At 41.6% G+C, this 27,919-nt stretch overlaps 2 protein-coding genes across 2 annotated transcripts in view; both read right to left on the reverse strand.

The window, feature by feature from the left end:
- The window catches only part of LOC119646704 (probable cytochrome P450 6a21), a 17,092-nt gene extending 12,164 nt beyond the window's left edge, over positions 1–4,928 (reverse strand). The window contains exon 1 of the mRNA XM_038047284.1: positions 3,827–4,928. Within this exon, the coding sequence (XP_037903212.1) occupies positions 3,827–4,928 (1,102 nt within the window). The remainder of the gene's footprint in view (positions 1–3,826) is intronic.
- An 11,372-nt stretch (positions 4,929–16,300) lies between these two features.
- LOC119646552 (cytochrome P450 6a9-like) lies at positions 16,301–27,329 on the reverse strand. The gene is made up of 2 exons (XM_038047030.1): positions 26,204–27,329; positions 16,301–16,806 (listed from the first exon to the last, which is right to left on the reverse strand). The coding sequence occupies exons 1-2, from the start codon at positions 27,303–27,305 to the stop codon at positions 16,391–16,393; spliced, it is 1,518 nt and encodes a 505-aa protein (XP_037902958.1). The 5' UTR covers positions 27,306–27,329; the 3' UTR covers positions 16,301–16,390.
- Positions 27,330–27,919: the final 590 nt, after the last annotated feature.

The following is a 27,919-nucleotide window of genomic DNA, read 5'->3' on the forward strand; positions in this document are numbered from 1 at the left end:
GCACGATTTAATTGCGAGGTAACAGCTCCTCGAAGAGGTGAGCGTTATCGGTTTAGCAGATAACATCGGAGTGACTCTCGTGCCACAAGACATGAAGGAGATAGAGATTTTGGCAAACGATGCAATTTCGGTAATTATGGGTAGAAAGCGCTGATTTGCCTGAGGTTGTTTTAGTCACCAAACAAAAAAAGTAAACATCGATGAAGGTTAGGATTAGCGGATAAACCAGATACTCGCAACCAGCGCTCAAGTATCTAGGAATTATGATTGACCAAAAATTAAAGTTCAAGGCTCATCGTGAATGTTGAGCAACAAAAACATCCGGAGTTGCAACATTATTTACGCAAATGTTATCGAATATAGTTGGCCCAAGGCGAAGTCGTCAGCTCTTTATCTCCAGAGTTGTGAACTCGAGTTTGTTTTATGTCGTCCTTGTCTGGACCTCGGCATTGGAACATGAAGCAAATAGGAAAAGGATTGCACACCCATGCCGACTAACTGTGCTGTCGTCATTGTGCGCCTGCAGCACAATATCCGGCGGAGCAGCATGCGTCATACGAGGCATAGTCCCCATCGATATCGTCGCGAACAGCGACCCATCATGCATAATCGGCGAATTTTCGACAGTTGACAAGACTGAAGGGATACTGGAATGGCAGAAGAGATGGGATGGTTCTCCTATAGTACGCCGAACTTGCAGAATCGTCTCAGATATCGCAAGGTGAACTAAACGCCATGAAGAGGTTAGTTATGACCGCACATTTTTACCGTTTTGGGCATGACAACTCTCCATATTGTCCGACATCATTCAGGAGGATGTGGAACACGTTGAAAAGTGAAACTTTTCGCCGGGAGTTGTTATTCGAGAATATCGTGGACCAATTGCTAGCTGAAACATCTTAGACGGTGGTGGAAGTCCTAATGAAGGCGATCCACAATATGCGAAGAAAAGAGAACTTTTAGTAGGAAAATGATAAGTACAAACGCGAGCCATCATTTGTAGCTAATCCTGTCCCGTGACGTAATAGAGGTAAGTTCCGCGGGGTTCGCGAGGGAGAAGGAAGCGAACGGTATTTTTGAAGCATTCCAATTTCCAACGCAAAAAAAGAGAGACAGACTGTAAACCTTGAAAAGAGCTGATAACAGTATACTGGACGTCAAAGCTTTCCGTGATTCAACCTGCGATCCAAATCACTGTCTAATAAAGGAAAAATGTCGGTGTCATATAGCGAAACAAATAGAAGTAAAGAAGGATACGAAAATTCGAAATGGACAACTTAAAAAAGGAAATATGCATCAAAGTTTACAATTCACTTCAAAAATGTTCATGTGGCGGAGACAGACCTATTATAAAAACAATTGTCAGTGCATATGAAAAACCGGGTAAAAACAATATCGGGGAGAGTTTAAGACAAAATAGCTGCTTTGAGGAATCAACCGATATTATAAGTAAGAAAAAAAATATAAAGAATTCATGAAAAAACGAAACCGAACGCCAATTTGCAAATAAAATATGCAGACGAAGGTGAAGATGATATCATAATGACAGTGAGATAGTAGAACATTTGAGGCAATGATACAAGCCACTCGCAAATCTCTGAAAAGAAAGTAGGAAACGTAATTAGTAATTCAGATTATATCAAGACGAGATAGGCTCAATACTACAAGTTCCACCCAAACAGGGTAACTCCTCCCAGAATATTATCTGACAAACCTCCAAAAATGACAAAGTTCATTCACCACCGGCGTTAACTAAGGAAATCTGGAACAGCTTAATATGGTCATGGGGTAACGAAGCTCCTGATCTTGATGGAATACTGGCACATATTCGATGACTTTCCTACCAGGTCAAAGACAGCTGATACAGGACTTTAGCAGAAGCTCCGATTTGATGTGAAAACCACTGCCACTGACTCAAGTCATCGTTTGGGATATTTTGAAGTCAGAATCCATAGATAGCATTGTCGAGACAAGTTTTAGCAAAAACTTCGAACCTTTGAGTAACAGAGACGGCATTTACTTGATGTTGAGTTGCGTTGAGGCATCCATATTTCCATATTTTAGATAAAGCGCAGAAATGCATCTAACGCTTTTAATGTGCCGGGTAATATTAAGCTCGGTGCCACCATCGGTAGAAATAACCCCTTGATATTACGGCCGCTAATCTAGATAGGAACGTGTCCGGATAGCTGAGTGGTTAGAGCACAAGGCTGTCATATGGAAGGTCGCGGTTCAAATCTCACTAGTGGCAGTGGGATTTGTATCGTGATTTGACGTCGGATACCAGTCGACTCAGCTCTGAATGAGTACCTGAGTCAAATCAGGGTAATAATCTAGGACGAGCGCAATGACCCGTGCGAGGCTTGAGTTTGTTCCTGTTTATCTTCAGTTCAAACTCTTTGTAAATTCGGTGCCGGTTGACCGAAGTCCGTGGCTTTACATGTCATGGTCAAAGATCACGAAAGAAGATATGAACACTGATCAACTGCTCCAAAATGATGTGATCATTGAAGGAGAATCCTGAGAGAAAACATTTGAGGCAACTTGCATCTCCCTGAATAATAGATAGTTACCGTTTGTCACGCCGCACATAACGCTACCTTCTCATGCCGCGTTGATGAAGCTCAACCGGATATCCTTCGTCAACACTCAATAGAAATTGAATCAACCGGAACTTAGGATCATGGCCAATAACTGAACTTGCGCAAGAGATTGTGAAAGATTTGATTGTGTACTCATCAATGTACTATATATCCCAATCAGATCAGTAAAATAATTTTCTCGCTGTTGAGCAAGGGCTAGATCCCGAAGGCTAACCAGGATAAACTTCAAAAAGCCCACCATCACTGTGAGATGATATGGACGTAATACGCAAATGAAAGCCAGCAACCGTCAATTGATCAATGACAGCGGTTCTCTTGTTTCGGATACCCATAAGATAACTTCTAAATCTAGTGTTTACCGCGATGTGGTCAATCTTATTGGATGCGCGTTACCGGTCAGTTGAAACCAAGTTGATTTTATGTTGAGCTCTAGGCTCGCCAATATAAAGTATCCTCTACTTCTGAATCGGACGTCTCTCTTGGTACGTAGCATTGAACTGTTGAGATGTTCGTCATCCTGGGACGGGATCTCGCAGGTAATATTTTATCCGATACCGGTACCCAAGACATGAGGGCGCATGTAACTGATACCCGGGTACAAAATGACCGTGTCGGAAAAGGAAAAAAGTGCATCACTTTCTCAATACAAAAATGTCCAACTTGCATCACTGAAATTTGGAATTTTGGAACATTTTGGAAACCAAGATAACTTTGACAAATGCTAAAGGTTGTAGCCTAAAAATCAGTCCCTGATTCCCAGGTATGGTAATCATTTCTGAAGCAAGACAAAATTCTCGAGCTGCAGGTTGCAACTTCAAATCTATATTCCCTTCAGCTTGCTTTTACGGCTCGTAAACTATGTTGTAAAGCACCTGATCACAGGGGAAATAGTGACACGATCATTACATTTATACTACTTGATACTGCTCCCATATTACTGATATTACGTTGGCTCCAAATATCATTTGAACAATTTTTGACAAGGTTTTTGGCGAAGAAATGATCAGAAAGAAATATTAATGGTGTACTGCCAAAAGCAAAGTTACAAAACGACACTAATTCGAAGTAACCTATTTTTCAACAACTATTTCATTTACTACAATGGAGACAAGTAATGATTTAGATTCCATCTACTTCCAACAGCAAATGTCAGTGAGTTATTCATGGGCACGGGGTACAATTATAAAGTAATTTTGAATAGATATAGATATCTGAATACATACCCAAAATAGTTTGTTCCACATAATGCATTTCATTCATCGCCTCATAACTTAGCTCGCCCTTATATTTTGCCAACACGTTGTTTATTTCTGTTCTGCACTTTTCCTGTATGTCCTGGTTCTTAGCTAGTTCGTAGAGAGTTAATGTCAAGGTTGAAGACGAAGTTTCGAATCCTCCAATGAAAAATATAAACGCTTGTGCAGCTAGCTCCTCCAAAGTTAGCTTTTTAATTATTTTTGAATCAATACTCTCGTGATCTTCTCCCTCGAGTGTCGCATGATTTTTCAACTGAATCAATAGATCCATGAAATCATTTCGCCGAATATTATTTTTTTCACGAAAATCGACTGTCTCCCGAACAATACCCATGAAAAATTTGGTAACATCGCGATGGGTTCGCACTAAACCCAGCATATTGCTGATTTTTGGAAACATCCCCATCAAGCCCGTGACAAGTGGTCCGTGAGGCGGGTTTTCCAACTGTTTACGTCCATACCAACGGAATTCCGCATCGGGGTCCTTTAAACTATTACATTCAATTCCGAAAGCACAGGTTCCAATGACGTCGGTTGTGAAACGTGCCAAAAGATCTTTTACTTCCAGAGTTTTTTGATTCTTCACAAGCTCAGCTAGGGTTTCATTGAATCTATCCGCAACATCACGTACTGTGGGGAACATAAATTTCATCCGACCAGAGGTGAATGTTGGAGACAATTTTGTGCGTAGTGTGCGCCACTTTTGACCATCCAGAACGAATAAATTTGCAGAGAGCGGGTCGTCCTTCTCGTTGTGGGGTACTCCATGATCAGTGAAATAGTTGAAATCTCGAATTAGGATATCCTTGATGAAGTCTAAATCAGTGGCCACAACCGATGGGGCCGTAAGCATGTATGCACCAACAAACGGGAAGTTAGTTTTTTCTTTATAAAACTTGTCGATAGCGTCGCGTATACCCGTGGAGACATGTATACTTCCATAAGGTATCTGTGGTTCTATATACGGCACACCGCGATCTTTCCAGTACGAATATTTTTTTTTGAAATATAGATAAGTAGCGGGAATAAGAAATGTTACAAGCCACAAAATAATTGTTAGAACATCCATGCTGATTAAGACTTTTCACAAAAACGGTATGAATTTACTGAATGAAACTTCGTTGCGGAAAACAATATATACGTGAAAAGCTTTTTACAGTTCATATTGATATCAAACATGCATAAGCTCACTGGAATAGTGTCAGATAACATGCTCAATATAACCCTAATCAAGAGCGTTTCCATTAGCGATTTTCTTATAATTTTAAGAAAGCCATGGAGAACATCTAACGACCACTCTCTGATGACGAGGTAGCTCTGTTATTGCTAGCGCATGGTTATCAGTTCTAGCCACATTATAAGAATTGTAATGTTATTGGCTTTCTTCACTATCGGGGAGATGGATGATCTCCCTTCGATGCGCATCCAAATCGTGCTGATAATTGCCTTACCAATAACTTTATAATAAATTTATTAATGATACGAAGTTTTTAAGATTTGGTGACTGCCTCGACTTTTCAGCGGGGCAAGATGGGGAGAACCTTCCTTTTCATCACGAATAGCCTTATAACTGTGTAAAAGGTAACTCCCGTTTCTTTCTCCATAGCTCGCTAAATCCTACCGTTTTTACATCGAAATTGCCCCAATTTCAGGTGTCATTAATTCTAACGGAGAAACCGTCCCAATTCATCAGCGGGGTGAGAGAGGAAGGGCTTTTCTTTTTTCGCATATCCTTCCATGCCCCTGAATAAGGGAGCTAGCAATCTGAAAATTTTGAAACTTTATTCTCACGGAAACGTGAACAACGCCTCGGATAGGGACTGACCTCACGCCAATGACCTTGACTATCAAAAACGGACTATGATTACTTTCTGGAATGTGCGCAGGCTCCTCGATAACGACTGCGAGAGTTCTCAGAATGCTTACTTTCTCCAACTTGAGCAGAAATTCCAGGGATATAAACTGCACATTCTGGACCTAAGCGCAGCAAGATGGGAGGACTCCGGAGAGTAATACTTCACATCTTGCAGCAATGTGCTTTTGTACTCTGGAAAGCCAAGTGGTGGCAGGCCCGAATCCGGTGCCCGGCTGCTTCTGACTTCTACCACAAGACTCTTGACCTGGGAGCCAGTTTCTGACAGACTTCAAACTGCAAGGTTCGGGTCAAGGTTAAAAAGTATCTCAATTGTACAATGCTACGCACCACCGGAGACTTCCAATATAGTGCTGAAGAATGCTTTCAATGATCAATTAAACACAGTTCAGGGGATGCTTCCTAAAGATGACACCTTGCTTGAATATGTAATGGAGAAACATAGGTCGTGAATTTCTACAACTTCTATCGCCTCGTAATTAGTAGCACATTGTTTGAGCACAGAGCCTGCCATAAGGTCAACTAGGTTTGAGCTAACCGACGCCGTACGAGCAATCAGATCGACCACTTCGCAATTAACAGCTGATTTATGAGTTGTCTCCTCGATCTGCGTAACAAGAGAAGCGGTGACATCAGCCTCGAAAGGGAGGGGGGGGGATGGTCGCTTACATTCGCTTGCGTATTGCGTTTACCACTTCCCGCAGGGTTGGAGGGCCAGCCCTTAATTTCAACATTGACCGCTTGTATGACCCAGCTTTCGCTTAATGTTGGGAAGGTTATCTTGCCGATCGAACGGCATATATACTGAGTAACGCATCTCAGAATATCGATGATCATTGGACCACCATCAATGCATGCTCTTTTCTCGGGTGCTTCACAGGTCATCGGTTACGTCCCATAGGGCGTCATAAGGTCTGGCTGCGGAATCGTCGAAGCATAACGATGAACACTCATTCAGAAATCTTGGGAATCCAGTACCTTTCACAGAGCGAGGAAAAACGGGAGGATCATCAAGATCCTAATGGATTATCAAGATCCATTAGCATCCATGAGGAATCCGCCATGGTTGCATCCAGCCACCGACTTTCGATGGAAAATAACATCTTTACTTAAACACCTCGACTTCTGATATCTCTTTGCTCTCTCAACGGGTTGTGAACCTTGGCAAAATGGCTCTGTATTTAGAAAGAAAGCCAAGTAGAGTTGGACTGGAAATAAACATCACCAAAACCAAAGTTCTCAGTCTGACGGGTCAACGTACTTTCCCTATCTGAATTAATGGGCACAGCATCAAAAGAATCGATCTATTTGAATATCTAGGAAGCGTGGTTTCTGCGGAGAGCGGCACCGAATTTGATGTTACCGGACGCATTAACAGCGCTAAATCCGCTTTTGCTTCCCAGTCTAAAATCTGGATCATTTCCAAATGGAATGGTTGAAGGTGGGCACATGGTCATTATGGGATTAAAATATCTAGTATCTATATATAACAATCGCAATCAGAATTTTCCTTTCTTGTGAAATTCCAAGAAAATTTTTTGAAATTATGTCCATTATTTATAAATAAAATTGGGATATTTAGCTGGGGAGACTTTTAAACTCTTCTATCTGTAATCGTAATAATATAATGTTCTAATTATCAATTAATTAATTATAATATTTTAAAAAACTTAAATAACCTACAAAGTAAAAGATTGGTGATCACAAGATTCGTAGTATATCTAAAGCAAGCAGAAGTACTCAGAAAACATAACAGAGATGTTTGCGAATTGGCGGTGGCCAAACATATGTTACAGGAAGGAAGGTACAGTTGGGCTGAAAAATTGGTTAGACTAAGTCAGAAAGAAAAAAATTTTCTAAAATTTGATTTTATTATCCAATATATGTAGTTGCTTCGAAAAGTACTAACCGAAACCTTTAGTTTGATGCCGCATACGACTATACTTGATGAAAAAACAGTTTACACCCCTCTTTTGCATATATGGGGACCCCTTTTAAATTCGACGTAAAAGGATGTAACTCACTATATGCATGAGCGTTCACAGTTCCCACCTTTCTACCAAATTTGGTGCCAATCGCTACAACCGTCTCTGAGAAAAATGCGTGTGACGGACACACAGTAAACCGATTTTAATAAGGTTTTATGTTTACACAAAACCTTAAAAAGTGGGAATACCGGAAGTTTGGCACTTTAGGTATAAGGGTTTCGTGTCCTGTGTCTTCTGTGAGGAAAAACTTGGGACTTCCTAAGTTCCCTTTACTTGAAACCCAGAGATTTCCGTAGTCGTAATTCATAATGCCCATTCGAATTGCACACACTATTATTGTGAATACGTAACACTAGATCAAAAACCCATTCTATGGCTTTAACTGAACCGTTTATTTCACACTTAATTATGCAACTATACTGTACAATTAATTATAGAATAACTGATACAACTCGAGACTTATTTATAACCGACGCGTTCCTTACTAACTTGCAAATTAGACTGACTCCGTGGGAGGACCTCCGGTCCTTTGAGACCCGCGATACATTTCAGAAGAACGAACAACATCGAATCGCTTTAGTCAAACGAAAACATTGAAGATAGGAGACTACAACTTTGAGGCCGTTGAAAATTTATCCTATCTAGGGTCGAAAATCACAACCCATAACAGATACGATGACAGCCAACAGAGCCTATTTCAGCTTACAAAGACTGTTCCGCTTGAAACGTCTCACCATAGGGTCAAAGCTCTTACTGTACAAGACTATGATCTTCCCAATCCTCATGTATTCCTCGGAAACTTGGGTTCTTAGCAAGAAAAATTGCGAACTCTTGGCCGCGTTCGAGAGAAGAATTCTCCGAAGAATTTTTGGGCCCCTACATGAGGGTGGACGATTCCGTAGCGTACATAACGACGAAATGTATGAGCGATACCACGACCGTCTGGTTGTAGATAAAATCCGGCTCAACTGGTTGCGGTGGGCGGGTAACCTAATCCGTATGGATGAGGATGATCCAGCCCGGAAAGTCTATAAGGGCAATATCTATGGTAGGAAAAGGAAAAGAAGACGAGGCAGACCCTGCCTGAGATGGGGCGGTGGCGTAGGTCAGGACGCCAGACAGCCTTTAAAGATATCGAATTGGTGGACCTCGACCCAACACCGGTTCTACACAAAACTTCAAAAATTACACCCTTCTATCCAAGGAACCACAGATTGTATACAGTGCCCATCAGGGCAGTGAAATGTACCCTGAGGTTAAGAACGGTTCCTAACCATCGATTATTGATAGTGTCACATGTGAAAGCCTCGCTTTACAGTTCCTCGCAGGAGCGGTTTCCCTATCATGCAAATCATCGTTAATTTATGTAATAAAAAAAAATTGAAATGCGATTCCAATCGCATAACAATCGTAAGTCATCATGAAACAGTCAAATAATTGAATTGCGAAATGTCATCGTTGTAATTTTTATTATAGGCAATTTATCGGATTAGTTTGATAAGATTAATTACTTTGATTGTGTGAATTACATAGTGGTGTTTTATTTTTCTGTCTAACGCTTCATCTACAAACAATATGAAAAGCTCTGCAGATTACCCAGATGTGTTAAAACTGGTATAGATAAGACGTAGGTGCTTAGAACAAAGAGTTTACCAGATAAACGTACCTATCGCGGAATCTATTTTGGTGCATGCATGCGTGGTCTAGTTGCTGTGGTTAAATTTTCATCTAAAAGTTAATAGCAGAAATCCAAATGGTCAGCTTTCTATCTGTTAGTTACTCTACATGTTATCTATGTCCCTTCGCGAACAAATCTGTGAAAGGCATGCTCTCCATTTCAATGGACTACGGTTTGTCCGTCTGCGTCTAAATTGACCAGAAATCGCATACTGGGCACCTGAGCATGGTCCCAGCAGACGAAAAAGTAAGGCACTTCGGAAAAAGGTGAAGTTTCTCGGGGATGAGGTTATGGGCGGCGCTGCACAACCATGTGCGCTATTGTTCAAAAAGTCTGATGAATCTTCAGCCAACGGTGGCGGGGAAATGCTAACCTCGATAAACCCTACACTAGCTACAACGTAAGAAATCTCAAACGGAGTTGATTCTTCTCATAAGAATACAATAAGTTTATTATCTAAGAGGAACTAAACTTTTCGTAAAATCTCCTTCTTAAAAATTGACATTATTCGAATTCATTTTTCAAAATTCATTATTTTTCTCAAATCACGGCATGCTCCGTCACGGAGAAGACCGATGGTGGCCACTGTTAATCGAATTAACAGCATTCGAAATAAATTGCGCCACATCACTCCGCCCTCAGATGAAACCTAGGGGTTTCTGCGACTGAACTCAGATCTGCGTTCCCCATCATACGGCGAAGCAAACGCGACGTTGATTTGGGGTGCAAACGGGCTTCAGCCTGGATAAGGAGACAGCCTTTTTCTGTCCCCCGATCTCGAGCTGGAAGAAATGTTCTCCCTGCTCGGGAACATGGCGTAGGCCTTCGTATGCAGCGGCTTCCGGACAGCATCCGTCCTGACCAGGACGTGCGTGCACGTGTCCAGCTCCTTGGGTGCGCAGGCAGGTGCGGAGGTGTGGCTTTCATGTAGCGAAGGTTGCCTTTCAGCAGACGCAGCAATCACGAATCTGTGAAACCCGATCTCTTGTCGATGACCAGATCACTTGCGAGTCTTGGGTTCTCTCCGTATACCAACAAACTTCTCTTGGCGGGTTGTTCGTAGGCCAAGTAGGACGAGAGGCAAGATCTGAGTCCAGGATGGATCATCGCGAGCCATAAATGCCATTGGTTTGCGGGTGGTAAGCCGTAGTTCGTTGGCGTTTGAATCCCAGGAGTTTGCCTAATTCAGAGAAAATGGTGGACTCAAATTGCATTCCCTGGTCAGTGATGACCACTGCAGGGACGCCAAAGCGATTGATCCACTTTCGACAGAGGGCTTCGGCACGAGATTGCGCCGTAATGTCCTTCAGAAGTATTGCCTCAGGCCACCCTGTAAACCTGTCGATGATTGTAAGACAATACCTGTAACCGTGTGAGTCTTGCAAAGGTCTTACGATGTCGAGGTGTATGGTGTAGACCCGCTTGGTAGTGCCGGCAAATGAGCCCACTTCTTTTCGTACATGCCTGGAGACCTTACACTTTTGGCATACGATACACTCTCTGGTCCAGGAGTTGATGTTCTTATTCATGGAGGACCAGAATTATTTCTCGGTGACTAACCGATTTGTCGTTCTGATGCCTGGATGTTCTACCGCGTGAACGCGAAAGGTGGCCGGAAAGTATGGCCGGGGTCCCTTTTCCGAGAATTCGCATCACAGAGAGAGGTTCGAGCCGAAGATGGGCAACTCCCAAAATTTATATTTTGGGTTGGATTGGGGCCTCTGAAATACTGCGTCATCTTCCTGCGCCTTGGCGATAGCCGAGAAGTCGAGTGAGGCGGGGACGTTAGCCTGGGAAACATGTGACAAAACAGGAAATATGTTGTCTTTGCCGGACACGTGCTGTATGTCGGACGTGAACTGGCTTATAACGCTCAGGTGTCGAAGCTAATGAGGGGACGCTTTTTCGGGCTTCTGTTTCAAAAGCATATGTGAGAGGCTTATGGTCCGTAAACACTGTGAACGGCCTGCCTTCAAAGGAGAAGCGGAAGTACTTAATGCTCAAGTACGCGGCGAACAGTTCTCGATCGTAAGTGCTGTAGTTCCGTTGAGCGGGGTTTAACTGTCTGGAGAAGAAGCTCGGCGGCTGCCAGACTTGTTTCACCTTTTAGTAATGAGCAGCAGTCAACAAAAGCGGCTAGGGGTGCATCTTATCAAGGAAATGCCAAGAGTGTAGCATCAGCCAGTTGTTGTTGGGATTTATGGAACGCGCGGACAGCCTCTTCAGACCACACAATCTCTCGTGTATCCTTTGTTTTGGGGCCAGACAATTACGCGTCCAAAACGAACTGGTGTTGGGCAGTCTTGGGCAGGAAACGACGATAGAAGTTTAGCATGCCCAAGAACCTGTGGTCCGTGTGTCTCCTTATATGTAGCAAGAGGCTCGATTTAATATTGAGTTGGAAGGAGGGCTCTTCATAGATGCAAAAGGGGAATGTAAATTCTTTTTTTCATAGAATATGGTCATGCGGGGTATCAAATGAAAGGGCTCAATTAGTAATTTTTAAAACGGATCGTACTTCTGATATTGGGTGGAACATAGGGGAGATAGGGCTCAAAATGTTTGCCTTGAAAAGTGAAACAGGTCTCGTTCTCAGAACCTATCCATCCGGAAATTCTGAAAAAAATCACAGCGATGCGTCTATATGAAACCTAGGCCTAAAAACACATCCCATTCCGACATCGACACAAATAAAGCTAAGAATATTATATTACAATGTTTTATAAATTTACCGGAAGGCCCCCTTAAGTCCATCCCGGAGGTACACAATTTGGCGTTAGTATAGGCGATAATATAGCACATAATTCTGAAAAGTTTGAAGGCATTCCGTCATCATCATATAAAGTGAACTTATATGAACGACAGGGTTCATGGCAACGTTTTAGTTTTCTTTTTTGGCCTTTTTTAGTTATTTGCATATCAATCACAATTACTCGAGATAGACATATGTATGTATATGTATGTTCTAATAAAGCTTGAGTGAAGTAATTAATATAATAGGCACCTGAGTATCTGGTTACCAGCGGTCATTAATTTAGCTATATAACATATACATATATATGTATACTTTTGTGCACGGAGTAAAGTAGAAATGCGTGAAGATGAGTCAGATCAATTTATATGCGCAGATATATTGTGTGCATCGTCATACGGTAATAGGCAGTGCTTGTTTATTTAGGATGAACCCAGTATTTATGTCGTTAATATGTTCATATCTACTTATGGGTATCTTGGAGTTCGTCAAAATATGACGGCGTATTTTGTATTCTTAGCTATGTATGAATGGAAAATCGCGCATGGAGATTTTTTGACATACATAAAATGAACACAAAAAATATATATTCGAAGCGCCCAGCTTTCGGTATCTCGTCTTGTCTTAGTGTTTATTTTGTTCTACCTGTTGATACTAACTTACTCTATTTAAATATATAAATGCTTATTCGGATAGCTCAGTGGTTAGAGCAAAAAGCTATCGTATGGAAGGGCACGGTTCAAATTTCAGTGTGACAGTGTGATTTGTGTCCTGATTTGACGTTGGATACCAGTCGACTCAGCTGTGAATGAGTACCAGAGTCAAATCAGGGTAATAATCTCTGACAATCGCAATGTTCACCACATTGTCTCCTATAGGGTACAGTGAACTTGTAGTGTACCGTTAGGGTCTTGAATGAAGTGCTCGAATACATTTCAAGGTCCTGATCGAATTGGATTGTTACGCCAACGGTTATTCATCATCATCAACGGCGCAACAACCGGCATCCGGTCTAGGCCTGACATCCCGGTTTTGAGCCGAGGTCCACTAACTCAATATCCCGAGAATCTGTCTGTACGCCATCGCTCCATCTCAGACAATGTCTGCCTCGTCTTTCTTTTCTGACATACTTATTGCCCTCATAGACTTTCCGGGCTGGATCATCCTCATCCAAACGGATTAAGTGACCCGCCCATCGTAACCTACTCAGCCGGATGTTATCCATAATCTGATGGTCATGGTATCATTCATAGATTTCGTCGTTATGTACGGAATCCTCCATCCTCATATAGGGGGCCAAAAACTCCTCGGAAGATTCTTGTCTCGAACGCGGCCAAGAGTTCGCAAGTTTTCTTGCTAAGAACCCAAGTCTCCGAGGAATACATGCAGACTGGCAAGATCATCGTCTTGCACGGTAAGAGCTTTGACTCTATGGTGAAACGTTTCGAGCGGAACAGGTTTTGTAAGCTGAAATAGGCTCTGTTGGCTGCAACAACCGTGCGCGGATTTCATCGTCGTAGCTGTTATCGGTTTTAATTTTCAACCCTAGATAGGAGAAATTAATGGTCTCAAAGTTGAAGTCTCCTATTTTTATTCTTTCTGTTTGACTAGTGCTCGATCTGGATGAAGGCAGTTTGTACGTCTCGGGTCGTTCTTCCAATGATGTCGATATCGTCAGCATAGGCCAGTAGTTGGGTGAACTTAAAGAGGATCGTACCTCTTGCATTTACTTCAGCACCACGGATCATTTTATCCAGGCCCAGGTTAAAGAGGACGCATGATAGGGCATCCCCTTGTCCTAGACCGTTGTTGATGTCGAATGGTTTTGAGAGTGATCCTGCTGCTTTTATCTGGCCTCGCACGTTGGTCAGGGTCAGCCTAGTCAGTCTTATTAATTTCGTCATGATACCGAATTCTCCCATGGCCGTGTACAGTTTTACCCTGGTTATGCTATCATAGGCGGCTTTAAAGTTGATGAACAGATGGTGTAACTGTTGTCCATATTCCAACAGTTTTTCCATCGCTTGCCGCAGAGAGAAAATCTGATCTGTTGCTGATTTGCCTGGAGTGAAGCCTCTTTGGTATGGGCCAATGATGTTCTGGGCGTATGGGGCTATCCGGCCTAGCAAGATAGCGGAGAATACCTTGTAGATGGTACTCAGCAACGTGATACCTCTATAATTGCTGCACTGTGTGATATCTCCCTTTTAATGTATAACACAGATAATGCCTCGTTGCCAATCGTCAGGCATTGATTCGCTGTCCCATACCTTGAGCATAAGTTGATGAACCACTTGGTGTAACTGGTCGCCTCCATATTTAACCAATTCAGCTGTAATTACATCGGCTCCTGGCGACTTATGATTTTTAAGCCGATGAATTGCACGGACTGTTTCTCCTAAACTTGGTGGTGGCAGTATTTGTCCGTCGTCTTCAGTTGGCGGGACCTCCAACTCGCCGATGTTCTGGTTGTTCACTAGCTCATCGAAGTACTCAACCCATCGCTCTAATATGCCCATTCTGTCGGAAATCAGATTTCCCTTTTCGTCTCGGCACGATGAGTATCGAGGGGTATAAGGCTTCATCCTACTGACTTGATGGTAAAACTTGCGCGCCTGGTGCGGTTGCTCCCTATACTTTTCTAGTTCACAGACTTGTTGGTTTTCTCAGGCTTCCTTTTTACGTCTGTGAAGTCGCTTCTCCGCTCGACGGAGTTCGCGATAAGTCTCTGCGCGTGCCCGCGTTCTTTGAGAATGCAACTTTACTCGGTATGCGGCATTCTTCCGTTCCTTTGCTAGCTTACATTCATCGTCAAACCAGCCGTTCCGACACCTTTTGCAGCTGGGGACAAGTATGTTTGTGGCCGTATCAATGATAACGTTCTTCAGGTGATTGTGGAGATCATTTGTTGGTGCTTCATCTCCAGGTCCTCTGTTGACTGCAGTTATTGGGGCATCCATTTCCCTCTTATAGGTGTCGTGGAGGGTTATGTTGTAGATGGTTTCAGTGTTCACTCTCACCTGATTGTCAGAGGGGATTTTGGGGGTATTGTTATTCGAGCTCGGAGCACTATGCCAACGAGATCGTGATCCGAGTCCATATTGCCCCCCCCCCCCCTATATGTTCTGACATTCATCAACGCTGAGGCGGCGTTCGATCAACACGTGGTCAATTTGGTTGAAAGTGGTCCCGTCTGGAGAGGCCCACGTATGTTTGTGGACCGCTTTCCGCGCAAACCAGGTACTTCCAACAACCATTTCGTGTGACCCTGCTAATTGAATAATCCGCAATCCGTTATCATTTGTTTTTTCGTGTAAGCGATGGGAAGCAACGCATCGCCGGAATACGGGCTCCTTCCCTACTTGGCTGTTAAGATCCCCAAGTATGATTTTAATATCAGATCTGGGACAGGCTTCGAGGGTTTGTTCTACTGCCTCGTAGAAAGTATCCTTCTCCGACTCTGCAGTGTCCTCTGTAGGGGCGTGAACGTTTATAAGGCTTATATTTCTAAATTTGCCTCGCAAGTGCAATGTCCATAGCGGTTCGCTTATGTTTTCAAAGCCGATAACAGCAGGTTTGGCTGACTAAGAACCCTACTCCGAACACATGGTTTACTGGATGATCGCTATAATATATGGTGTAGTGGCTCTTCTCCAAGAAACCGGTCCCTGTCCATCGCATCTCTTGTAACGCTATATAGCTACGCCCTATATTGGGACAGGGTATCGGCTAGCTGCTCATCAGCTTACAGCTGTACAGGGAGGGCACGTTCCATGATAAAATCCGTTTTCGTTGCCGGGTTCGTCGTTGTAAAGTCCATCCTGTCCGATTCTCCTTTCGTGGCTCCGTAACATCGGTTTTCCGTGTAGGGTTGTCAGCCCTACCCAACCCCCAAACTGGAGGACCAGTTGGTACATTTTGTCCCGTTTTTAGGCGTGGGAGACTCGCCTTCTCCGTCTGGAGCTTTTCGTTACGAAAGAGCTCCCAGCGGTCACCACGTGGAGGTGGAGATATAGTTTGGTAGTAGAGCTGTTGGTGTTGGTTGAGCAGGCATTTCCCAGGTTTTATGCTCCAAATTGGGTACCAATCCACGTTTCGCCCTGGGACCTATACTACCCTTTGACCACCAAATACAACTTAAACAGTGATATCCAATATTTTTTATTTACTATTAAAAATAGAAAACACTGTCACTTAAAGCTATTATTTACAACGTGGTAGTTATATGAATCTTAATATTTTATATTTTTTCAATATTTAAGTGCATCCCGCCTTCTGGTGCAAGTATGAAACTTTTTTTGGAGAAAACTAGCGGATTAGGTGACTTCGAAGATAATTTAAATCGGTAGTTCTGCAACAACATTATTAGTGCAATTCTGGATTGCATCTTTCCAAAGCGCAGCCCAATACAATTTCGTGGTCCATCACCAAAACTTAAAAATGAAACAGAATGTCGCAATTTAACATTTTCCGGTGAAAACCGATCGGGGTCAAATTTTTCGGGATCAGGATATATTTCTGGGTCATGATGAATTGAATAAGCTGGAATTTGCACGGGTGTTCCTTTTTTAATAATAATGTTCGTGCCGCGTACTTGATAGTCTTTAACGCATTTACGTAGAACCACTGGTAGAATTGGATATTTGCGGAGGGTTTCTGAAAACAAAGTAGTAAAAGATTAGAGATGCAGAAATATATGTATAGTATTTTGATTGAGTCTTTAGGTTTGTGAATAATCTGCCTTTAATTATTTAAACAATACATGTCTTTATTCTATGAAACAAAAAATTACATTCTCATTCTGCATTGGGGTTCAGAGCATCTAGGGGTATAACCGTTCCTGACCCACAACCTTAAAAAAGCCGATTTTATTGTTAGTCGGCGCGGTAAATTTGTGCTGTATTGTACAAGTCTGGTAATTTTTAATTGTGTAGCATGCCAGTTAGTGCCTTTGAATGCACACATGTCAGAAAGGTGGTGGTTGCCATAAACTTATTGTATATCTGGGGCATAGTAGGGCAACTACATACCCTATCACTGATGGTTTATACTTCAGCTGCTTCTATGATTTTCTGAGAAGATTGCATTCCTCCTCCGCTTTCGCAATGGAGTTGTCGCATTTCTTTTTGTGTGACTTAACCCCTACCACGTTCACCTTCTATTCAACGGTTAGTGATCAGACCTAGTTGGATGAAGCAATTCTGAACAATAGAGCGAATAATAATACTCCAAACTTGCAAAGTTGGTCTCGCGTTTATACATTACGTGGTCGAAAGAGTTTACCTCATTTTCATTCAGGAGAGAATTTTGTCTTTGAACCAGTCGTTAGTTAAGATCCATGGTGACAGTAGTGCACAGAGTTATATACCGAACGCTTGGATGCTGGTTAGAGGCCTTTCCAAGAAAGACCTTCCCGGTCAATTTAGCCAATCTTTTTGTTGTTTTTTTAGTCCTCTCCGGCCAATGAAGATGGTCCCTTCATCATCGAAAAATCCAATTTGGTCATTAAAAATAAGAGCTTCAACGATTTTCTGAACCAGTATGCCATTCAACAGATTTACATTGCTCATTGCTGTACACTCCCCGCAGTCAAATGCCTTGGAGAGAGTAAATCGCTCACTGTTGGTTACTACGCGCGGCTATATCGGTCCTGATCGAAGAAATTTGGATAACAAGCTGTCATCCATTATCTTTGCACTTCGTCTATCAAAACATATCTCGATAGGGACCTCCTTCTATCACGTCGTTTTTTGACAAAGCGTGGTCACCCATGGGAGTACCTATGCCCTTCTACGACGATTAAATGTATTGCAGCATGCAACCCTGGATGTTTGTTCCCAGGATAAACTTACCACTCTGCAAGCGGAGGTTTAGGGGCGCATCCTGGCGGGACCACTGGCTTATTTTCCTTAAACTTCATTGACCGATTTAAATTCTCTATTCTTTTCATAAATTTACAATGAATGCAAGCACGTGTCACTTTGATGGAGCTTGAAAATTTGCGGGCGGACCATCACGGTCAATTTAGCTAATTTTTAGAATTTTTTTTTTTGGATTTTCCATCTAGGTCGTCTCCGTTCACTAAGGATGGTCCCTTGAACATCAAAAAATGCAAATTTGTCATTATAAAGCTATTGGATTTACATTTTACAAGATTCTTTACTGAGTCCTTAAAATGGACACAAAAAATAAAATAACAAAATGGAGCTGTAATATTCAGATGTTTCAACATTAAAACGCAAAGGGCACGAATCGCTCAGGGTGGTACCTAGCTTTTTCAAGTAACCAGTAACCAAATCAATAAAAATATTTCTTTAATTCTATCTACTGGATGCACCTAAATTGATTCATAAATTTTGAATCTTCACATTTTGACAAGCTTTGCCATTTTCTTTTTGGAAGAAAATTTTACTTTTTTCGAAACTTAAGCTTTGGAAAAAATTGGAATGTTTTTATTTTGTTATACGTCGTGTACCAAAAATACATGTTTTTAGAAAAAGCTTTTATTAGTGATTTTCACTGTATGGGAACCGTCCAATGAGAGCTCCAAAAAATGCCTATATTGTCAAAACGAAAGTAGATATCAACATAATATCATATCATATTTTTCACGGCTAGTTTTCAATGCAGTATCTATCAAAATATGTATTCTAGTTGGAAAATTCAAAGATATCGATTTTTTTTTGTTTTTGCATTTCCGCATGCTTGTAAAAGGACTTCTTGAAATTGTATTTTTTTTCTAGTCGCAGCTGTTGGACATACGTTTGCTGTGAGGAAATACTTTTCGTTCTAACAGTAAAACAAGAAAAGCCCCTCCCACTATGAAACATGATACAAGTTTATTGAGTGTCTCAGCTGCGAAAGGAGATTTCAAACGTTCAATGTCTTTTTATCGAAACTGTTTTAAGGTTTTGTGTGAAACAAAACCTTGTTAGAATCGAGTCGGGGTCTGTCTATCTGTCACACCCGATGTATTCGGAAACGGCTAGACCGATTGTCATGAAAATTGGTGAGAGTATGTAATCTGGTGTTTCCTTTACATGCAGTAAATGGCGCCATTTTGTGTTAAGTTTAAGGGGGGTCCCCATACATGCGTATGGAGGGAGCAAATTTTTTTCACAGAATATAGCCAAGTGGGGTATCAAATGAAAGGTCTCAATTAGTACTTTTTAAAACTGGTTCAATATTTGATATTGCGTGAAACATAGGGGAGTGAGCGCTCAAAATATGACCCCCAGAAAATGTAACAGGTCTCGTTCTCAGAACCGAAAAATCTGAAAAAAATCACAATGGTCCATCTCTACGAAATCTAGGCCTCAAAATATATCCGGTTCCGATATCTGCACAAATAAAGTTAATAATAGTATATTTACACATTCATCCATCGCAGAAGTACAAAATGCGTATAACGAAGAACATAATGCACAATTTGGTCAAGTTTGAAGAAAATCCAACTATTATTAACAAAGTTATAGGGGGTAAAACTTTACCATTTTTTGTGAATTTCGTGCACTCTACAACCTGCATGACGTCATCATCACGTCAATACCTCAACGAAATGAGTTCTTATTAATGGAGTCGCAAAGAATTATTTTGTTTTAGTTTTTTAATCATTTGTATATGAATATCAAATACAACCACCGGACATGTGTGTATGTACGTATAGAGTATATGCGTGCTAATGAACTTTGGGGGTGGTGCCTAATTCAGATAGATATAAGAAGTAAATCGGAAATATGCGTACGATCAATTTATATACATACATATATGTGTACAATATTCGGAAATATACGGTTTGTTTGTTTAGGGTGAGCGTAATATCTATGGCTGAAATATGTACGTATGTCTTGTAGTTTGGAAAAATATGAAGGAATATGTTGGATTTGTAGCTATACACGGATGGGAAAATGTGCGTTGAAATTTCTTACATAAGATGAACACAAAACCTTTAAACCCGAAGCGTGAGCTTCCGGTATTTCGAATTGTTTTAAACGATTGACATCATATCTTAAATTCTCCGGAACTGATTTATTTGAAATTTTGCACAGAGCTTCCAAACATCCTCTTACTACTTTTAAAACATTCCCAAAATAAAAACCAAACGAGAAACTACTACCCTACTCTTTTTTCATAAGGAAGCTATTTCTTTATTTTTTTAATCGCTCTCACCAAGCGAAAATGGAATCCCCACCCTTTATGAATTCGCTAAAAAATTTTATTTTAGATCAACCGAGAGGCAGCTATTATATTTGAGTCCTTCCTTTGGTGGTTACTAATTTCTTCAATTTTGGATGATTGTGCCAAAAGAAAACTGATAAAAACGTCGATACTAACATGTACAACTTTTTTTTATTATGCCTGAAAATACCCCTAAAATGCGGTTGCCTAGACCAGAATACCCGCTTAACGCTAGAATAACCCCTTAAGCGCAGGTCTCGCTAGTTGAAATCTTGTCAGTTCTACTGTGGACCTTATCGTGGTTCAGCTGCTAGTTCTGGTGAAAGAAGTGAGGTATTCTAATTCCTGAAAATGATCTCATAGTTGTGGCGTCGCCAATGGAATAGTATCAAAATAAATCTAAAGAAACCCGGCGTTTCCTTTTGGTGACCGTTTTGCAATTACCACCCTTATCCCCATGAAATTAGTCGAGAACGCTACAAGTCTCCAAAGTATATACGTAACTAAAAATTCGAAATGTTCCTCCGTACATTTCCAAATTTAAAGATATACATTCTGCAGACACAGACACTATTTTTATCTAGCCATAGTGTTGGGCCCCAGCTCTTCGTTTTCCAGAGCTCAGATGTGATGTTGTCAAGTCCTGTTGCTTTCCCTGATTGTATTCGGTTTATTTCTTCCTCAACTTCAGTGGCATTGACGGTTGGAATTGCTCCTGTAGCAGTGCTTGCGGTAACAGCGGTCGCTTTTTTAATTCCCGATTGGTAGAGGCGTTTCTTTCCACAGGCCTTCAAGTAATTCGGTTGATGAATCAGCGAGGACTACATAGGCCGCTTTATCGACCGTGTTTTAAACTTGGTTCTACGATTCTTCGACATTCGTAATAGTTGGTAACCGCGTGGAAGAAATACTTACTTTATAGTCCCTCCTTCCTGATCTTGCTTCAAATGTTAAAGAATTGAATACCCCCCTTTTACAAGTATGAGGAGACCTTCAAAATATCCTAGAAGGATGTTACTCATAATATGCGAGGGGATTCACAGTTCCCACCTTTGCACCAAATTTCGAATCAATAGAATAGAATCGTAGCAAATGAGTTTCAAAGGCAGACAGACATTTAGAAGCAAAGGTAAAAACAAAATATTCCCAAACGGCCCCGTATCATCATCATCAACGGCGTAACAACCGGTATCCGGCCTAGGCCTGCCTTGGTAAGGAACTCCAGACATCCCGGTTTTGCGCCGAGGTCCACCAATTCGATATTCCTAAAAGTTGTTTGGCGTCCTGACCAACGCTATCGATCCATCTCAGGCAGGGTCTGGCTCGTCTTCTTTTTCAACCATTGACATTGCCCCTATAGATTATCCGGGTGGGATCATCCTCATCCATACGGATTAAGTGACCCGCCCACCGTCACCTATTGGAAGATTCTTCTCTCGAATGCGGCCAAGAGTTCGCAATTTGTTTTTGCTAAGAACACAGGTTTCCTAGGAATAGACAATAACTGGCAAGATCATAGTCTTGTACAGTAAGGGCTTTGACCCTATGGTGAGATGTTTCAAGCGAAATAGTTTTTGCAAGCTACAATAGGCTCTGTTGGCAGCCAACAAGCGGGCGGTGATTTCATCGTCATAGCTGTTATCGGTTGTCATTTTCGGCCTTAGATAGGGGAAATTTTCAACGGCCTTAAAGTTGTAATCTCCTATTTGTATTCTTCCCGTTTGACCAGTGCGATGAAAGTAGACTGTACATCTTGGATTGTTCTTCCCATGATCTTAACATCGTCATGACTATGCTGTCATAGACGGCTCTAAAGTCGATGAACTGCAACTGATGTCCATATTCCAGCAGTTCTTCCGATCCGTTGCTGATTTGCCTGGAGGGAAGCCTCTTTGGTACGAAGCGTATATTGGGTCTTACTACCTCAGAAATTCCATCTTATTATAGTATTGACATATAGTATATCAGTATATATGAAATAGATCCCATTTATGATGTTTTGTGTGGAGTATTTTTATACAAAAAGAAAGGTTTGACCCACTACTTCTGTGTTGGTAATGGTAGAGTTTCACTTGAATCTTCCAGCGTTACGTTCTATAATGTCGTTTCGTACCAATTTTTGTATTTCTAGAATGAGCTTAATAATACACGATAATCAACTTTATTTCGCTAGTTAACTAAACCCCTTGAAACTCCAATTAAAGTTATGTCGCTCACTGTATGCATGGGATTACCTAGTCTCTTTATGTCCATGAAATTTCGTTTTGATCAATGTCCTCGTCTGGATGAAAAGTGCGTGTGACAGACAGACAGAGATACTGATTGAATTACGGCGACCTACGAAGGAATTTCGAGGCTTCACACGGTGAGTAAGCAGTCGTCCGCGCAAGTCGACTAATGGTTGCAATATAGTGTAAAGATTTTGCCGAGGTCACCACCAAGACGGAAACTTGTGCAACGTTTGAACACCAATTGAAACTGAAGGATGTGCAGGGAACGGAGATCAAGTGAATAAGGAGCGCGTATCGTGGAATGCACACAGTGACCCTAGCTATGCCTGTGACCTCACTGTCTACAAACACTGTCTACAAACAAAGTCCGCGTTGGTAAGGTCGTGTGCAAGCTACGCGAGTAAATTCCACTAAATGCTGCTTAAAATACACCAGATTCCCACATATGGCGGAAGATTCCACCAGAACCTCCGATAAATCCAAATTGTTTTGACGTGAAGTTAGAAAATTAGGACTGCACTAAGAACCCTCACTGTCTTCTATGCAGAGAAATTGAAGATCGCAATTGTAACCACATAACGAGTAGCAGCACTTGTTAAGCCAACAAGATCGCTTTAAGTACCCTACATAAATGGGAGTCATCCAGCTAGCACAGAGAGGGTATGAAAAGACAATAGATTTTCCTATTGTCTGCGAACAATGCAAAAACCTGCATGAAAGCCTTTGGGAAGCAGACAGAAGTGGAAAGGCTGCGGTGTAGGCTTGCGGTAATCGAGCCTTGCAGCAAGCAATGGAGCATCCCAAACACGACTTTGTGAGGGTTAAGATTGATGACCTCTTCATTTACAGCGGTTATGCCGCTCCAAGTATGCGAATAGCAGAGTATAAAGATAACCCTAAAATAATTGCTGGCGACTTCAACGTGAGGAGAAGCCGGAAAACAACTGAAAGAGAAAGAATCCTAGACGAGGTTTCCTCTGCCTAAATGTCACCCTGGCCAATATCGCAACCGTTAACACTGTTAAACGCGGAGAACCAGGCTCCTTTTGGGTCTTACATTCGTAAGTGATTCATTGGTCAAGCGTCTACAGTATTATATTAGCGAAGAATATACCCATAGCAACTACCAGGGGATATTTATTACTATTGATAAAAAACCCAGAACAACAAATACTCAATTGAACAAACCAGAAGCAGGTTAGTCATTAAGAGCACTGGATGAGGATACGTTTTTGAAGGTATTGCAATGGAACACTGCTTTTACAGGAATGACTACAGAAACGACATCGCAGATGCCTTAATAGATGTACCATGTGACACTTTTATGCCAAGACATTCGCAACTCTAACTACTGGTGGAACTCTGAAATAGCGAAGCGCTGTACGGAATCCCTGAAGGCCAGAAGGACAAAAGGCGAAGTCAAAACCGAAGAAACCCGATAGACTACCAACAAAGATATCTCGAAAATAAATAGACACGATAAAAAGTTGCAGTGGACCTTCACGAAAAGTAATAATTTTTGCTTTTAGCGACTCTGATTAACGGGGAGGTGCGTGCAAGTCGGTTACGTCAACAATAAAACGCAAAAGGTCTCCTCCAATGATAGTCCGTAGATTATTGTGGGACACAGTTTCGACATCCAGAAAAAAGCTTCTCAATGATACCAATGAGCGCGGACATCCAGTAATCGCAGACGAAGTTCTGGACGACTGAAAAGTGTACCAGATACTGCAGCCTCCGATATTGAACGAAAACCCAACAAGGCGCTGAAACTGGCAATTAGAATGGCACTGACTATGTTCGCATAGGTAATTATAGACTGTCTCAAAAGAAGGGGTCTTCCCCACATAGTGAAAAATATAAAAGCTTGTATTTGACTTCTGAATACAGTAGGCATGTTTTTCGGGGGGTAATCAATAACCCGCTACATCCAATAATTTATTGTCGCGGTTATTTGTCAAATAGGCAGTTTGGTTTCCGTAAGACTTGGTTAGTGGTTGATGGTGCCAAAATGGTTTTTGAGATAGCCAGAAAAGCCTACGATGAAGGGAAATACTGCGCACTGGTGACTCTTGACATCAAGAACGTGTTCAATTCTGCCAGGTGGAACCGTATTATCGAAGCGCTCATCGCGGCACAAACGTCAACATATATATTAAATATAATCTTCGACTACTTCCGACAGCAGAAGGTACATTACTATCTGGACGAAAGGTCGAATATGTAGGATACACCGGCAGGAGTTCCACAGGGGTCTGTTCTGGGTCCTCTGCTATGGAATTCAATGTATGATAGCGTTCTACGGCTCCCAGTAATTAAGCAAACCGTTGTCGTCCAATTCGCTGATGACGTTGAAGTGGTAATAGCATCCAATCACTCCGACGAAGTAGAGATCTATGTGAACGAGAATATACGGAAGATCAAGTCTTCGCTTGAAGACTTTGGGCTGGAGCTTACCGAACATAAGACGGAGTTTATACTCTTTACAAATCGGCAGAAACACAAACTGTTCAAATTTGCATCGGAGTGCATATTGCTAGCTCTCAGCCATCGCTGAAATACTTGGGAGTAACATTCGATTCCAAGCTGGGAGCTTTAAACCACACTTAAAGCTAATTGAGCAGAAAGCGGCACTATCAGCTCAACACGAGCAGGTATGCTTCCAAATATAGGTGGCCCGAAACACAGCTGACGACTACTTTTATCGCGCGTCGTCAGATTCATCTATTTATACACGGCACCAGTGTAGGCGTGGATGATAAAAATCTTATAAAATCGCAGACAGCTTCAAATTGTTGCCATCACCGATCAACATCTTATGATGCAGCATGCGTGATTCCAGTGATGATCAGAGCGTGGAAGTTCCCAACAAGTATTCTTGCCAAAGAGGCAAGCCGCTTGTTCGAAAATCAGGAAGCGTGCCGAAACAAGCAAAATGAGCGAAAGAGGTCATTAGCTACATGGCAAACAGCATGGACCAGATGGGGAATTGCAATGATGAAATGTATCCACCACCAGCTAAAAGAAGCAGCAGCGCAACGGAGGCATGGAAGGGAAGTTATTGCAATTAACGCTACGCAAAGCGGTAGCAGCTCATTCAGAGCGAACAGCTAAGAACTGAGCAGCCTCGGGAAGTAATACCAGAACGGTGCTTCTGCGGGGAGAGGGTGGAGAAAATGTGGGAGGTTTTAGTCGGTAAGAGTCCGATCTGCTATCCTAGATTCCAGAGTGTATCCATGATAGATTTTTCCCACTGAAAAAAAAAACAGGCAGACAAAACTTTAAAAAAAGAATGGTTTGGAAAAATAGTAATTGAGGTCCAAAAATTTTTAAGTAATTATTGCTTCCTTTTTTCGTATGTACCGGCAACCTTCCTTTAAACTCAATAGAATATCGTGCTATTTGCCTAATATAGTGGGGTTTACAGACTACACAAAAAATTCGTGGCAATAGGTTCAGCCGTTTTTCACAAACTGACTGACAGACATTGAATCGATTGGGACTGGGATTGGGTATGAATGGGAACTATTTATGTTTTTTTTTTGAGCAATCTAGCAATGATTACTTTTGTGTTATACCGTTGAAGCAAACTCTCATAAATTATTCATAGGTAGCAGTTTAAATTGATACATTTGTGTACTTACCCAAAATAGTTTGTTCCACATAGTGCATTTCGTTCATGGCTTCATAACTTAATTTTCCGTTATATTTCTCCAATACGTGATTAACTTCTGCTCTGCACTTATCCTGTATGTCCTGGTGCTTAGCTAGTTCATAGAGAGTCAATGTCAAGGTTGACGATGAAGTCTCGAACCCACCAAGGAAAAATATAAAAGCTTGCGCGACCAGTTCCTTAAAAGTTAGCTTGTCAATTATTTTCGAATCAATACTCTCGTGATCTTCTCCTTCGATTCTCGCATGATTCTTCAACTGAATCAAAAGATCCATAAAATCATTTCGACGAATATTGTTTTTTTCACGATAGTCCACCGTTTCTCGAACAATATCCATGAAAAACTTGGTGACATCCCGGCGTGTTCGTGCTAAACCCAGCATATCGCTGATGGTTGGAAACATGTTCATCAAACCAAGGACGAATTGCCCATGAGCTGGTTCTTCGATATGCTTACGTCCAAATCTACGGAATTCTGCGTCTGGATCCTTCAAGCTATTGCATTCAATTCCAAAGGCGCAAGTGCCGATGACATCGGTTGTGAAACGTGCCAAAAGATCTTTTACTTCCAGGGTTTTCTGAGTCTTCAGAAGTTCATTTAGAGTTTCGATAAACCGATCCGCGACTTCAAGAACTGTGGGGAACATAAACCTCATCCGTCCAGAAGTAAACGTTGGAGACAATTTCGTCCGTAGTGTGCGCCACTTTTGACCATCCAGAACAAATAAGTTTGCGGAAAGCGGATCGATTTCTTCATTGTGGGGGAGTCCATGATCAGTGAAATAGTTGAAATCACGAATTAGCACATCCTTGATGAAGTCTAGGTCAGTGGCCAAAACGGCTGGGGTCGTAAACATGTATGCACCAACAAACGGGAAGTCAGTTTTTGATTTATAGAGGATGTCAACCGCGTTTCGCATACCAGCGGAAATCTCTAGATTCCCATAAGGTATTTTCGGCTCTGGATGCGGTACTCCGCGGTCCCTCCAGTACGAGTACTTTTTTTTGAAAAATAAATAAGTAGCCGGAATAAGTAATATCACTAACCACAAAATAACCGTCAGAACTTCCATTTTCACGAGTTCTCACCTGAACGAAGAAAATCAACTGAGTAATAATTCAAGAAAAATTTCAATATATACATTGCCGTTGGCAAGCACGCAAAGTTTCATAGGAATGGTATGTGCTAACGTAGGATGACATAGGCAAAAGCGTTTGTTTACGTTTGTGATTACACTTTAAGTTTCGCACTATTTTGAAAGATGTTTGAAAACCTCCGTGCGGCTGGTGAGCTTTCTTATATCGCTGGCGATGTTTAATCGTATTTTTTTAATTGAAATCTTATCATGCTCTGCATCTCGGGGTTATTTGAGATACTTTCAGCAAGTAGATATAAATTGAAAATTTTTCAAAGCAAAATGAATTGAAAGATATTTTCTCACACTTTTCCATTAGTGACGATTAATTAAGATTGTTCTTCTGGGAAGGCTTTAACGTGCCCAGACTATGTAAACAAGCCAAACAAAACAAGTCGGGAAACCGGACGTTGGACGCTTCAGGTATGAAAGGCTTTGTGTATTTCTTTCATAAAGAGATTTGAGTGTGCATTTGTCCCATTAGTATGTAGCACGTAATATATGCCTATATTGTGTGAAAATATCCCTTTTCAAGTGATATTGACATTCAT

This window comes from Hermetia illucens, chromosome 1 (genome assembly GCF_905115235.1).
Source record: "Hermetia illucens chromosome 1, iHerIll2.2.curated.20191125, whole genome shotgun sequence".
NCBI lineage: Eukaryota > Metazoa > Arthropoda > Insecta > Diptera > Stratiomyidae > Hermetia > Hermetia illucens.